Below are 15,163 nucleotides of genomic sequence, written 5' to 3'. Positions count from 1 at the left end.
TTATAACACTTCACATGGCAATTGACATGCATGCCCCCCCTTGTGATATAATGTAATATAATAATATTGGGCAGGCCTCCAACACCATGTTGACTGAGCCTCCTTTGTTTTGTTGTCGACTTGTCGTGCAACCCATGCACTAATTAAGTTACGTACAAAGGGAATGTGATGGGATTCTTGCCTAACATTAAACATACTACCATAGACCATTGGACTCCTTCGATATATATATATATATATGAAAAAATATATATAACTTTTTAGTTGCGACATTCTATAAAAATGAAAATAGTTGCGAGTGTTGTTCGGGTACAACGGTATTGCTTTGTTCACGTGAATGACTTTTATAACATACTTTATGGGCAAGGACGGATTTAAGGGGCTGATATAGCTGTATAGGCCCTGCCTCCTCCCCCTTTAATTTCAAAATAGAACCAAAAAAAAAAAAAAATTTAGGTAAAAAATTAAAATTTAGTTTATTGGCCTTACAAACAAATTTTTTTTGACCTACCCATAAGAGTTTTTGGCTTTGTCTCTGTTTATGGGTGCTGTTTTAAATGTCATAAAATGTTTTGACTTTTATCGCTTGACACCAAATATTGTTTTTCAGATTAGATGGTCAAATGCTTAATTCAATAAGTGTTTTATAAGTATTTTGAGAAACTTCACTTAACCATTTTGAATTGCCGTCGCTTTTGTCATTACTCCACTAAACTTCAAAAACTTTAAATTTAGTGTCTCTGTCTTTCTATTTTTTTTTTTTTCAATTTTACCCATCCGTTAAGATTTTCCATTAAATCATATCAAAATTTCAAAAATTCCCATTTATTTTTTAAATATTCAGACATTGGTATTTTTGAAAATTCTTTTAAATTCTGATCAACGCCTAAATCTTTGCATTTTTTTTTTCTTTTTTTTTTTTTCCTAAAAATAAGGAATTGTAGTTTGAGAATTTTGATATCCCTCCGTTAAGATTTTAATTGAAAATCGTAATGGATGGGTGAAATTGAAAAAAAAGAAGAAGAAGAAGATAAATACACTAAATTGAGAGTTTTTAAAGTTTAGAAGGATAATTGTAAATGCAATGGAAGTTTAGATGGGTTAAGTAAAGTTTCTTTATGTATTTTGTGTGTGGAATTATTTGTTAGTAAGTTTTTTTTTTTTTTTTTTTTCAGCGAAAAAGTTAAAAACAATCATAAAAAAATATAAACAAACAAGCCCTCATATATCTTAATGCTAGTTTGTCGGTTGGAGAAAAAAAAAATTAATATGCAAAGAGATGAACAGTTTTTTTTTCTTAATCTTCGGTTTGATATAGTTTTATTTATTTATTATTGCAAATCTAGAGATTGTTTGAGGGGCATGACTCTGAAGTTGACAAATAAAAAGGTTGATTGTAAAGTTGGATGAAGAGCCAACTTTATTCATCCTACAAAATAATGCTTATATATATATATATATATATATATATATATATATATATAGGGAGAGAGAGAGAGAGAGATAAGAATATATAGGGAGAGAGAGAGAGAGATAAGAATGCTTATGTAAGAAATAAATATCAGTTTCTTATTTGGGAGTTGTGTTTAGAACGGAATAGGATCCTCTCAATTCCAAATGAAATGAATACTATCAATTTTATGATTATGATTAAAGTTAATACATCTAATGGTGTACATAATTTTACATTATTTAAAATTTTAAAAAATATGTTAATATTGATTTTATATATATTGGTGTACAAGCGGTTATAACCGGCGGTTATTAGCTAAAACCGCTAACCGTTAATCGCCTAGCGGTTATTTTTATTTTACCAACCGCAACCGCTAACCGCCTTGGCGGAGGCGGTTATTTTTATAACCGCCGGTTAGCGGTTATAACCGGCGGTTTGAAACCGCTTTCGAATTCCGGTTTTGGGCCGGGTTTAGACCGGTTTTGGGTCGGGTTAAAATTGGTTTTGGGCTATTTTTACACCTGTTTTGGGCCATTTTTTTGTACAGATTTTAATTTTTTCAAGAAAAAAATTTAATACTTTTTGGGCCTTTTGTCCTTTGTTACAAAATTACTAATCCAAACATATTCTAAATTCCAAAACCAAACAAATCCACATACTCCAAATTCCAAAACCAAACAAATCCAAATAATCAAATACTCAAAGACATTACAAATCCAAAATAACCAAATCCAAAAGCAAAAAATTAAAAATCCAAATAACCACATAGGCACATACTCTAAATTCTAAAACCAAACAAATCCAAATGAACAAAACAAATACTCAAAGACATTACAAATCCAAAATAACCACATAGGCACATACTCCAAATTCTAAAACCATACAAATCCAAATAAACAAATACTCCAAGACATTACAAATCCAAAATAATCACATAGGCACATATTCCAAATTCCAAACCAAACAAATCCAAATAACCAAATAGTCCAAGACATTACAAATCCAAAATTCAAAAATTACAAATCCACATAGTCACTGTCCAAGGATGCTTCGTTCCTTGATTGAGCGCCATCTACAAAAGAAGAAGCTTTAGTTAGTTGAAAAGTAACTAAGTAAGTTTCAAAAATAATAATTGTACAAATGAAAAGTTACAACTAATTTACAAACATTTACTTTCTTTATCAAAGCTTTTCACAAATTCTTCCAACTCCCGAATGTCAATTGGAGTATTCCTTATCCAATTTTGTGTGCAAACCAACGCCTCAACGGTAAGTGGAGACACTGAACTCCTAAAGGGATCCAATATACGTCCCCCAATACATCACGGGCTATTGCTGCAATGATAGGATATTTAGGTGCATTAATCTTCCATCAACCTAAAACATCAAAGTCCTTTATTGCTGCTTCACACCCATCCAACAAATACCTATCCACCTCCGACTTACATTCAAAATCATTCTCTTCCTCAAGGTGTTGGAAGATGAGATTATGATTAACTAATTATTCGCAATCACAACCTTAAATTTCAGATAAAGTAACAGTAGCCAGTAGGTTCCTTTCTTGCTAGGATTAAAATTCTTCTTTAGCAATGCATATTTTCGCTAATAATTTATTTGATTATAATACCAACACATTTCAACCAATTAAATTGCTTGTTTATTGATTTATCACATCCTTAATTAAAGATGATAATCTCAACAGTACGGTGGTAATGTAAATGTTTATCATTTTTTTTAGTAAAAGATCGAATTACTCATTTAATTTAATTATATGTTCTCCAAATTGAACAAAGCACTACTGTACTTGAAATGCCAAACCATTATATTTGTTTAAATCTAAACAACCAATCTAGATTCTGTAATTCTATGTTAAAAAATCAAAATAATTTGTTTGAAGTGTCATGTTAGCATTGTTAAATGAATGTCGGATAAAATTATAACATTTAACCTTTCTCTTTATCTTATTTGTTCCTAGTAATTAAATCCATAATAATCGTAGCTCTCAATTATTAAGAATTTATGCAGACTTGGCCTCATATCAAATCCAACATCTTAATGAGCTAAATGTCTAAAATAAAATGCTTATTTTTCTTAAACTCGTGAATCGATTCCAAATAGAACCAAAAAGAAATTTTTCAATCTTCTGCCTATCATCAATTGTCTCTGCATTTTTCTTTCTGCCTTTTTTTTATTTTTTATTTTTTATTTTATTTTAATTACATTCAGCAGTGTATTAACATAGAATTACAGAATCTAGATTGGTGTTTGTCCATCTCCAATTTCTCATCAAAAACTCGAGCATATCACTTTAAAAAGAAAAAAAATCTCCTTAACACCAATAAAAGCCAACTCATTTGACTCCTCTATATCACTTTCAAAAATACCTATGTATCTTTTTTATAAAAATAAACTATATATCATTTTAAAAGAAAGAAATTGAAATGTGAAATTGCGAGCTCGAGTAATGACTGTAAATATAAGATCGTTCAAATTTCAACTCCAGTTCAGCCAAACCCAACAATAATAGTACACAAAAATACAGAAAAACAACAAAATTAGTATATTATTTCCACTATAAAATTTATAAATCTTGGGATTTACAGTCACTATTTACAACGAAAGGACATGCAGATCACATTGGATACTAAAAGCTCCGGAGTTGTCGTGGCACATTTTATTATTTATCCAACTAAGGTTCATTATTATTATTATTTATTATTTCCTAAAGACCCATTAGTAGTATTTTATTATTTCAATTATTTTATTATATCAAAAATTCATTTTACTTGCATAACATAAATATTATCACTTAAAAATATAATTATTGGCCCCCCCTCTATTTAATAATTACAATATTAATTCTTAAATTTTTTTATTTATTTTTTTGATCTTTACAAGCAGATGCAGCTAGGGCTGAGCATGGGGCGGGGGGGGGGGGGGGGGGGGGAGCGGGGATTGGGTTTTTTTGCCCCCGCCCCGCAGAGGTGCGGGTTCCCTTTGGGGAACCCGCACCCCGCAAATTACCCCCTGCACCCGCACGGGGCGGGTGGGGATGGGGCAGGGTTATGGGGCGGGGATCCCTGCGGGTATGCGGGGATCCCCGTGGGTTTGGATCCCCGTACATCTTTGGCGACCTCAGGCAAGGTCAACGCTGGAGGAGGAGGAGGAGGAGGAAGAGACACGATAGCCGGTGGAGAAGAAGTAGAAGAGGAGGAGAGAGCAATTTCCATGGAGGATTTGGAGGAAGAGTGATGTAACTCTCCGTAGCATTTGGAACAGAGGTTCATGGTGGTCGTGCTGCCGAAGAAGCTGCAGTTGTTAGCGCAGAGCCGGTGGCCTTCGGGAGCTTCGCATCTGTGCTCTTCCGCCATCAGATCTCTTCTCTCGAGTTGGTGACTTGGTGAGGCGACGACTAGCGAGCTGGCTAGTGGCAGGGCTGCGGCGCTCAGGGCAGGGCAGGGCTGGACCGGCTTGTGACTGGGTCCTGGGCTAGTGGCGCTCGCCGCTCAGGGAGTTGACTGTGGCTGGGTGGGTGCCTGGGTCAGTGAGGCTGTGAGGCAGTGAGGGACGAGGGTGCTGGGTCTGCGGCGCTTAGGGAGTTAGAAGATAAGTCACTGTGTAGCCGTGTAGGGTTTTGTTTTTCGTGTTTTTCGCAACTTTTTTTTTTTTTTTTTTTTTTTCAAAACCTACGGGGCGGGGCGGGGACCCGCAAAAATTTAAGGGTCCCCCCGCAACCCGCCCCGCACCGCGCGGGGGGGCCAAAAAAAGCCCCATAACCCGCACCATGGGTGCGGGTTTTGGGCTCTGCGGGGTGGGTTGGGGCGGGTTTTGCGGGGATTTGCTCACCCCTAGATGCAGCTGCTGTGGCAGCTGTATTAATAGGTTTAACAATGACATCTTGTTGAATCTAATTAAAAGGCTTATGCTTCAATTTTGTTGGGAATAAGTCAGTTAAATACATTATGTTTTGTTCCATTGTGTTAGTTTGTATCTGAATTCCATTAACATGTTGCTGTTTTTTTGTAGATTACCATTCACTGTATATTAATTGTGGGGGAAGCAGAACAACTATTGAAAGCAAAAGTTATGAACAGGATACAGACCCTGGAGGTGCATCAAAATTTTACACGAATATTAATGGTAATTGGGGATTTAGTAGCACTGGACACTTTCGGAATGCACCCAAAGAGGACCAAATATATACAGCAAGTAATGTATCTACACTAAGAATGCCTGGCTATGAATTGTACATGAATGCACGCCTCTCTCCCATTTCTCTCACATATTATTTGCGGTGCTTAGCAAATGGAAAATATACAGTGAGACTTCACTTTGCGGAGATAGTAATTAGAGGCAACAGATCCTTTTCCAGTCTTGGAAGAGAAAGCTCTTGCTTAGCCTTAATTCCACCCACAATAAAAGAAGTAGACTACTCCAAATCAAAATCCAAGAATATATCCAAGAAATACCCAAATCAGAATACAATAACCTCTAATATATCTATATACAGTTTTTTTTTTTTTTTTTTCTTTTTGTCATTAAGTTAAATCTACGAATATATTCACTACAAAAGGAAAAAGGACTATCTACCAAAACTGAGAGAAAAACAGATCTAAAGAGAAAATATTGGCAATCCACAAATATGCACCCAATAATCTCTTCAAAAAAAAAAAAAAAAAATGAGAGAAATACAATTTTACACGAACCGGTGGAGAAACTTACAGTGTAGTGGCGGCGGAGACGACCGGAAGCGGAGACGAGTGGCGGCGGAGACGAGCGGCGGCGGAGAGGAGACGAGACGAGATGGGCAGAGACGAGACGGCGTCGGCGACAAAAATGAAATGGGAATTGGAAAATGGAAACCTAAACCTAAAAGAGAAAATATGGTTTATATATATTACCAAAACGGCGTCGTTTTGGGCATTCAGCAATGCCCAAAACGACGCCCCTCTACCTCTAGGCTCTCAGGTCAGTTTTTTTTTTTTTTTTTGTTAATATATATATAAAAGCGGTTAGCGGTTATTTATAACCGCTTTTAAAACCATATAACCACTAACCGCCTCCGCCTAGGCGGTTAGCGGTTATTTATAACCGCTTTTAAAAGCTGTTAGCGGTTATAAGCGATTAGCGGTTAGCAGTTTTAAGCGGTTAGCGGTTTTAAAGCTGTTATAACCGCTCCGTTTGAACACCCCTAATATATATCGTTAGATGCACTAACTTTAAATCTTAATTTTTCATTTAAAATTGATATTATTCATTTTATTTAACGAAATGAAAAGAATCCTATTCCGTTTAGATCTGCATATATAATTATATAATTATTCGAATATATGCAAAATGAGAGAATGGTAAATATGGGCCTAAAAAACTACATCAAACCCAAAACACATAACTGAGCCCAATTATTCGGTCTTAATCAATAAGAAGGCCCAAATATATGAGTTTTATAAAATATATAATAAAATAAAATAATGATGGCAATTTTGTTTATCAAACTAAGATAACACCTGCTTGCTTTACAATTTCCAGCTGCCCTCCATTTCCCAAGACAGCTCGACCAATCATTTCCAGGAACGGAATATATTTAATGAATTGAAGCCAATTATAAAGGATATAAAATGTTGGGAATAATGATTATGAGTATCTGAGTTTACATCGACTCACTAGAGATTATGGGCCCGTAATCGATCATGTACGAGCCTGTCGGTATGAATTTGGATACTCTAAAGTTACGAGAAGGTACTACCTTGAAAACCGATATAACTAACCAGGGGTAACGATATATGAACCTGAAAAATTTGGATTCGCACCTGGTTCCTGAAAATTCGATACTAAAATTAATTTTGAACTTGCCGTTTAAAATTTTGCTTTGAGATAGGTAAAAGAGTCATCCTTATGACCTCTCAAATGTCATGTAGCTTTTAAATTACTATCTGATTACAATTCAATAATGATAATCTCAAATTCGATGATGATTTTAAAAGTCACATGATAGTTGAAACGACACAAAGAAAACTTTAATTTTCTTTACATAATTACTCGCGGAAGAGTGAATTCTGAACAATATCCTGTGAGTCAAGAGCTGCAAATCAACCGCCTCTAATATTGAAGGCAAGGATCCTCTCCAGTTCAAATGAATTGGAGAAAAGCCAGTTAGTATAGAAATAAGGACAAAATTGTCATTTCATATTTTTTACACAATTTTGCCATTCTACTTAAACTAACCTGCTCTTGTCCAGTTCATTTGACCTAGAGATGACCTAAATGCTAATCTTGATTGAGAAGCTCCAAACAAACTGCAATGTCCGGTACAAAATCTAACGGCTTTCATTTGTTTGCCAAACATTATGAAACAAACAAATAATTACATACTTGCAAAAAAAAAAAAATAATAAGAAGAAGAAGAAGAAGGAGGAGGAGGAGAAGGGTAAATGTCTAATAAATTCATATGTCAATGTGCGATTTAAAATCAATCTCTCACTGTTTAAAAATCAAATTTTGTTGCTTAAGTTTGTCGCGGATTTGAAATTAACCATTTCATGATTTTTCCATCCATTTTTCAAATGTCCGTTAGGGTGAGTTACTGTTTATCCACGTAGACATTGACACATTAGGTAAAACGACATTGTTTAAAAATTCAAAATTTCATTTTTTTCTTAAGAAATTGAAAAATAGAGGGCAACTGCCGGTGACAACCACTCCCATTGGGGAGAGGGTGGCCGACGCCACCTCTGGAGTAGCTCGCTGCCTCTCCATGTTTCAAAAGTGGCCTGCTTGCCAACCCAAAGCAGGTTGGGGGTGGCCCGCAAGCCACCCCCAGCCCATGGGAGTGGTCGTGCGGCCACCCTATAGGCCAAAGGTGGCGCGCTAGCCACCCCAGAGGTAGTCGGCGCCACCTCTGGGGGTGGCTCACCACCAACACCTTACTCTAGGGTGGTGGGGTTGGGGGTGGAGTGCGGCTACTCCCGTCCCCAAAACCCCCCATTTTTAATTTTTATTTTTTGTAAAAAAGAAAAAAAATAAAATTTGAAGTTTTTAAATTTATAAAATTACGTCGTTTTACTTGATGTGTCAATGCCTACGTGGATAAACAGTGATTTACCCTAACAGACGTTGGAAAAATGTATGGAAAAATCATGAAGTGGCTAATTGCAAATAAGCCACAAAAATTGTTTTTTAAATAGTAAAAAACTGATTTTAAATCGCGTGTTGACCGAGGAATTTAGTAGAGATTTACCCTGCTAATAATTACAAGCCTCCAACCCTGTAAAATGTGCACGTGTCTGTGACCTCCACACGACTTTCCAGAATCCACCTTTCTGGTTGGGATTCTCTTTGGTCGACTTTCGGATAATTTTCTCTCGCGCCAAACACCCCGTCTTCATTTTATATTCAAAAAATGGGTTTTCGAGTTTGCTGCTGATTTGATTTGTTTACACCCCAAAATTGCCGACTTTTGGGAATTGTTTCATAGTCTCTCTTTTTTTTCTTTTTTTATCGTGCCATTATATTGACGATGATTTTTTTCATGTGAATTCTCTAAGATGCTTGATTTTTGCTTGAATTTGTATGAATTAGTTTATTATGTACCTGCTTGAGCTTTTGATTTCCAACTTTGTTGTTCATTTTCTTTAGTTTTTTTATCCTATTGATATTCTGTATCTCACAGTCTAAGTTGGTGTTGAGTTAATAATTCTTTCGATTTTTTTTCTACATAATTCAGATTATTATATGCATGCAAATTTTCCCTTGGTCCTGAAAATCGCTTATTTCAAGCTTGTAATGATCGAGTTTTTACTATCAGTACTTCAGAGCCTTTCCGTTTCAGTCAATACTTGAGGATTTTGCATTCGTGGTGGTCTGTTTGCTGCAAAAGTTTTAGGTTGTATGGCTGGGTATTGTGAATACTCAAGTGATTGGCACTCTTTCGTGCTAGACAGTTTTGCAAGCTTATGTTGTTTAACGTGAATACTTGATGATTAATTCATCCAAAATAAAATAAAATTGATAAGTACATCAATTTTATAAAAAAGCGCTGATGGACGCAGCTCAACTACAAAAAGTATACAAGTGTAACTCAAATTAGAGTAGATCAAATGGTGTCTTTAAAAGCTATGTCACATTTGGGAGGATAAGAAGGAGATAGGAGTCTTACATATAGCATTACTCATATGTGTGTGTGTGTGTTTGAGTTTATCTAGGTTATTTTGGCTGGGTGAGACTTTTTATTATTTTCAAGGATTAGGATGTAGTTTTTATTAGATTTTGGAGGCTAGAAAAGTGTGCTTTTTATTATTATTATTCAGCTTTGATAATTTTCAGTAGAGAAACTTATTTTCTTTCTTTTTCCCCTTGCAGTATAGCCTAGAAGACCAGACTCTTGGCAGTGATTTTGATCTTTATTACTCTCTTTTTTATCCTGAAATATCTCTAGCACAAACAGATCTATTTTCATGGGTGTCTCCTACATCACATCCACACACACCCCCTATTGAGTCTAGAACCCATGACCTCAGCGTTCACCTTATTCTTACATGAAAAAGAGATGTTATTTGGGTTAAAGCTCATTGACACCAGAAAATATGTATGTTATTTTAAGTTGTACATCTACATGTCATTAGTATCTCATTGCGTTTCACAAATATATGGCTGTTTTTCTATGTATGTATACTGCACCCTATTCTCTGTGTTGAAACATAAGTTGGCAGTTGGCCAAATCATAGTAATTTATTGATGGAGGCATATATTGAGCTGTTTGATTAGTAAGTCATTGGATACAGGGATTCAAGAACTTTTTGAGATTGTGATAACCATAATGGTGACATTGTTCCCTTTTGGAAACTTTATGAAACAGTTATTCTTGTTATTATGAGTTTTGAGCTGTGTCCAGCTTGAAGGTAGACTGGGAAAAATAATTAGCTTATTATGAATTTTGAGCTGTGTCCAGCATGATGCAAATAATCAGGTTTTTAATTTTAATTTTGTATTTTTCTGGCTAGCAGAACTCAGGTGTTTGTTGCTTCATAGTTTGCTGGTTTATGAATCTCTGTTACAAGAAGTTGTACTGGTTTGTGTCATTGACATCCCATTCCGAAACCCATGAATTGGACAAAATGTATTAAAATGGAATTTGTTTAGCCCAATTCATGTGCTTGGAACAAGAAAAAAAGGGGTGAATTCAAATTCAATTCAAACCCATGAATTATTCTGTAAGGTAAGTATCTAATCATAACATATATTCTAACATAAAGAAAATATTCTACCATATTATATATTCTAATATTAATATTTGCTCCACGTAGAATTCCATTTTCATAACAATATTTATGTTATCAATATTTATTTATTTACTTTTTCCTTCTTGTGGGTAGCATATAATGCAGGATCATTTCTCTTCTATGATTAACTTGGGGCCCTAGCTATTCCTTAGAAAACTACTTTTGTTTTTATAATGTGACCTATGAGAATAATTACTTTTTCTCTTAACTATTTAGAATATAATAATTGTTTGGGGAGTTGTGAAAATTAGAACCACTGCTTGAAGAAAGGAAGAGCAAATGGCAAAGAGAAATGGACTGGTTACTCTCCCCGACCAACTATGTGGTTGAGTTAGTTCTTGCTAAGCAAAATGGTGCAAATGGCTCGACCCTGTTTTGCTAAATCAATCTAGAAGGAAATTGCTTCACCAAGGAAGAGTGGCACATCAAGTGTTCAAGGTTGCCAAATCAATTAATGAAAATCTCTTGCTTGAAATGCCTGTGCTGGCCATTATCTAAGATGCTCATCCCAAGGTAATTAAACTCTCCCATTTAAAAGATTCTTAATTAATCTGCCTTCCTCAATTCTTGTAGGATGTTAGGCATTCAATTCTGGAAGCATATTTCCGTGTTCTTGGAAACTTGGCCTATAACATTCTGTCTAGGATAAGAGATAATTTGGAAGAAGATGGTTTGAGTACTCCAAATTCACCGGTGGTAATGCCATACTTTTTTAGTATAAATTATTGTGAAACTTCAGCAGTTGGTATAGATTTAAGGCACTCGTTGATTGATTAGATGAACAAGGTGCATGGGCATTATTGTGACTCTAATTCAAGTAGTACTTGTGATTTGGGATCTTCATACAGTGAGGCCAAAGCAACTTCTGTGGCTACAATACCAAGTCATAATAAACTTTGTGCATCGACAGAGAGGCCTGTGTTAGCATGTCTCCTAAAAATTCACCTTGATAAACAAAAACAAAAAATGTGTGGTCTTCAATAACTTTTTTTTGTAAAGATAATTTTGGTTTGCCTCTTAAAAGAGGTGTAGTTGAGGTCATGGCAAACTTTGGATGTCATGCTTGGAAATATGTAGCAAAGCATTTACCATAATTCTTCCATCGACAACAATTCCTATCAAAATCAAAACTATGCTAAATTGATTTCAAATTCTTTAAGGTGCAACAATTCCCATGAAAATGAAATTTCAGGCTATAATGAAATTCTAGAACCCTTGCAACTTGTACACAACTACTTCCAAGTGTAAGTTAGAAGCACTTCGCAATACAAAATCTTTATTGAAGATAAGCATTAATTTGAAGTATATATATATAGTTGTGAATCACCGATTGAGCATTTCAAAACATGACTCAATAATTCTGTCAATAGCTCTAAAATAGATATGCCTCCAATTCTTTTTAATGATTAGGATCCCAAAGAAAACCCAAAATCCAAATGCATAAGAGACAACAACAAATGCATAGAAGAATAAAGGGCTATCGATTATTCTACTCTCTTCCTTTTCTTCCTCATGTCCAGGTTCAATTTGGTTTGGAGTTGAGCAGTTTCTCGGCAGAGGGTCTCCACATAGATCTGGATTTCCATCATAGCATTGCGACTTGAAAGTTGAGAACTGCCGCTCAAATGGGACTCTTCCAGAAAGATTGTTATAGGCAACACTAAATACTGATAGAAAAGTCATTTCAACAAATTCAAAAGGGATTCTCCCACTCAACTTGTTGTGGGAAAGATCCAAGCTCTCCATGTTTTTCAAGTTTTGAAAAGAATTTGGAATGGAGCCTGTTAGAAAATTATTCGACAAGTTCAAGGACCGAAGCTGCAACAATTCTCCCATTTCAAAAGGAATGTTACCTGTCAATTGGTTTGATGACATGTCAATTATAGTCATCATTGAGAGTGGGATACCTTTGTAAGCATGTACCTCATGTTTTACTCGCAAGTCCGTTTTAATTTCGAATTTAGGCTCTAGTTGCGCTGGATGTGCCAGGGAAAACAGTGGACCCTTTTCCATGAAAGAGTTTGAGCCATTAGAGCTTGGAGAACTCTTCTTCCAGAATGTAATGTTATCAAGGCAGGAGGGAATACCTCCCGAAATATGATTATCAGAGATATCGAAAACTTGCAAACTTTCCATTTGACACATTCTTCGGAGTAGGTGACCTTCAAAGCGATTTCCACTTAAAAGAACTTGCACCAAGCGAGGATGATCATACAACCACTTTGGAATATTACCAGACAAGTTATTGTTTCGAATATCTAGGATTAGTAGAGAGGGGCTGTTTGATATTGCGGGTGAGATCATTCCTTGAAATTGATTGCCGCCGAGTTGCAAGCACTCCAAGCTTTTCATGTTGGCGTCCCTTGGGAGCATTTCTCCTTCCAATGTATTGTTTGATAGATTTAGATATACCAGTGGGGTGCCATTTCTAGTCAAACTTTGCGGTATTGTCCCTGAGAGCTTGTTATTAGAAAGGTCTAATGCTTCAAAAGATAGATTACCAAAAGACCAAGGAATGATGCCCTGTAATGCATTTGAGGACATGTCAACACTGTATAAGTGTGGAAGAAGATGTCCAATATTTTCGGGAAGAGAACCTTTGACATTATTATTTGACATATCGAAGAATACAAGTGATGAAGTTCGATTAGCATGGCAACCAAGAAAAAGAAAACCATCAATTTTGTTACTTCTCAAGGATAAAGCTTTGATACTCGTGTTGAATAGCAACTGACAAGGTATGCTTCCCTTTATTAAGTTGTGAGACAAGTCTAGCAATTGCAAGGCAACTTGGGTGGTGATAAAGCTTGGGAGAACGTGACCATTCTTCTTGTTGAGGCTGCAATTCGCCAAGTTCAGGTAATTTAGCTGAAAGGTTGGAACCCATGTGGGAGATTCTGTTTCAATTTCCAAATTGCAGTTGCTTGAAAGATCAAGGGCTTGGAGACTTGAAGCATTGGCAAAAGTAGAAAATGATAAAACCCCATCTAATTGATTGTCCGAAACATAAAACCACTGAATCTTGCTTTGATTGGAGAATAGTGATGGAGGTAGATTACCATGAAAGCGATTACTCGAAAGACCAAGGTACATGAGACTTGAAGCATTGGCAAAAGTAGAAAATGATAAAACCCCATCTAATTGATTGTCCGAAACATCAAAACTCTCAATCTTGCTTTGTTTGGAGAATAGTGATGGAGGTAGATTACCATGAAAGCGATTACTCCAAAGATCAAGCTCTTGGAGACTTGAAGCATTGGCAAAAGTAGAAAATGATAAAACCCCATCTAATTGATTGGCCGAAACATCGAAATACTCAATCTTGCTTTGGTTGGAGAATATTGATGGAAGTAGATTACCATAAAGACGATTATTTGATAGATAAAGTCCTTCAAGGTTTCCAATCATCCCAAGACAAGAGGGAATAACGCCTTCCAATCTATTATCCTGAAGATCCAAAGAGATTAGATGATTTAATCGCTTCAGTTCGCAAAAAGCTGCATCAAAGTGATGGAGTGTGAAAAATGAGTTCCAATGTAGGATATTATGTATATGCTTAGAAGGCATCAAAATAATGAACAACCTAATATTGAGGTTAGAAAATATTATGACTGATATATTATGAATTATGTGAAACTCTTTGAAGGTAGGATTCTCTGCAAGATCTCAAGGTATGAATTAAGAGTCATTTAGAATTTCAGGAATTAGCCAAAATGAATTGAGCAAATAAAATTAAATGAAGCTGAACAAATTATTATGGGATTAGAAAAGAAAAAAGAGGAAAGTAAGAGTTCTCACGTACGTTCAAGCCTTCCTCCAATTCGCATGCTAAGAAGTGCTAAGCGTTCGAGTTCATCAAATAAGGTGAACAAGGTTACATTTGGATACCATGTACTTCTTGATGAAGCGTACTTCCCATGCAAATACATTTCGCTAACTCCTCCAGCAATACCTCCACATTCAATTTCATGCACTTTACAACAATTCCTTCCGTCCCAATCCGCAAGGAAAGAAGCATTTGTGGCGTTCTTGATCTCCAAGAGAGCTCTCGTCTGTTCTTTGGTGCATCCAGCTGCTTTAACACAAGCCAAAGGGGATGAAGCGATGAAAGCCAAAGCCCAAACAAAAATGACATTTTTAGCAAAACAACAAGTCTCCATTTCTAAAGTGATTCTATTCTGATCGATGCAGCTATGGAAACTGCCTTTATATATATATATATATATAAAATGCAATATTGTTGGCAAGTCTTGAAAATATTAGTCCACGCGCGCATTTTGTGGGGAGCAGTAATGTGTATTGGAAATTGCTTGGAAATTAATTACTACCGATCGAATACTCCAAACCAAGAAGCACGTATGTGTCTATGAAATTTATATATCTATGAATTGAAGCCAAATTTCTTCTCAATTCCAATTTGTTTGGATTTGTGA

The 15,163-nt window shown here is 35.7% G+C and overlaps 2 protein-coding genes across 3 annotated transcripts; both read right to left on the bottom strand.

The window, feature by feature from the left end:
• Positions 1-4,472: 4,472 nt before the first annotated feature.
• LOC133853962 (zinc finger A20 and AN1 domain-containing stress-associated protein 4-like) lies at positions 4,473-4,823 on the bottom strand. The gene has a single exon (XM_062289982.1). The coding sequence runs from the start codon at positions 4,821-4,823 to the stop codon at positions 4,473-4,475; it is 351 nt and encodes a 116-aa protein (XP_062145966.1).
• Positions 4,824-12,051: 7,228 nt separating this feature from the next.
• On the bottom strand, positions 12,052-14,900 carry LOC133854878 (receptor like protein 21-like). Of its 2 annotated transcripts, none has more exons than XM_062291141.1 (2): positions 14,533-14,900; positions 12,052-14,227 (listed from the first exon to the last, which is right to left on the bottom strand). In XM_062291141.1, the coding sequence occupies exons 1-2, from the start codon at positions 14,888-14,890 to the stop codon at positions 12,054-12,056; spliced, it is 2,532 nt and encodes an 843-aa protein (XP_062147125.1). In that variant the 5' UTR covers positions 14,891-14,900; the 3' UTR covers positions 12,052-12,053. The 2 variants fall into 2 exon arrangements, with proteins under 2 accessions (XP_062147125.1, XP_062147126.1); XM_062291142.1 differs by having other exon boundaries at positions 12,052-14,177; positions 14,533-14,667.
• Between the last annotated feature and the right edge of the window lie 263 nt (positions 14,901-15,163).

This window comes from Alnus glutinosa, chromosome 13, assembly GCF_958979055.1.
Source record: "Alnus glutinosa chromosome 13, dhAlnGlut1.1, whole genome shotgun sequence".
Lineage (NCBI taxonomy): Eukaryota > Viridiplantae > Streptophyta > Magnoliopsida > Fagales > Betulaceae > Alnus > Alnus glutinosa.
This window is presented reverse-complemented; position numbering and strand designations above follow the sequence as displayed.

Excerpts from the sequence above, each read along its gene's own strand:
- LOC133853962 (XM_062289982.1), bottom strand. The coding sequence starts at position 4,823 with ATGGCGGAAGAGCACAGATGCGAAGCTCCCGAAGGCCACCGGCTCTGC.
- LOC133854878 (XM_062291141.1), bottom strand. The coding sequence starts at position 14,890 with ATGGAGACTTGTTGTTTTGCTAAAAATGTCATTTTTGTTTGGGCTTTG. Across the intron at positions 14,228-14,532 it reads AATTGGAGGAAGGCTTGAAC|CTTTTTGCGAACTGAAGCGA; the intron begins GTACGTGAGAAC and ends ACTTTGATGCAG.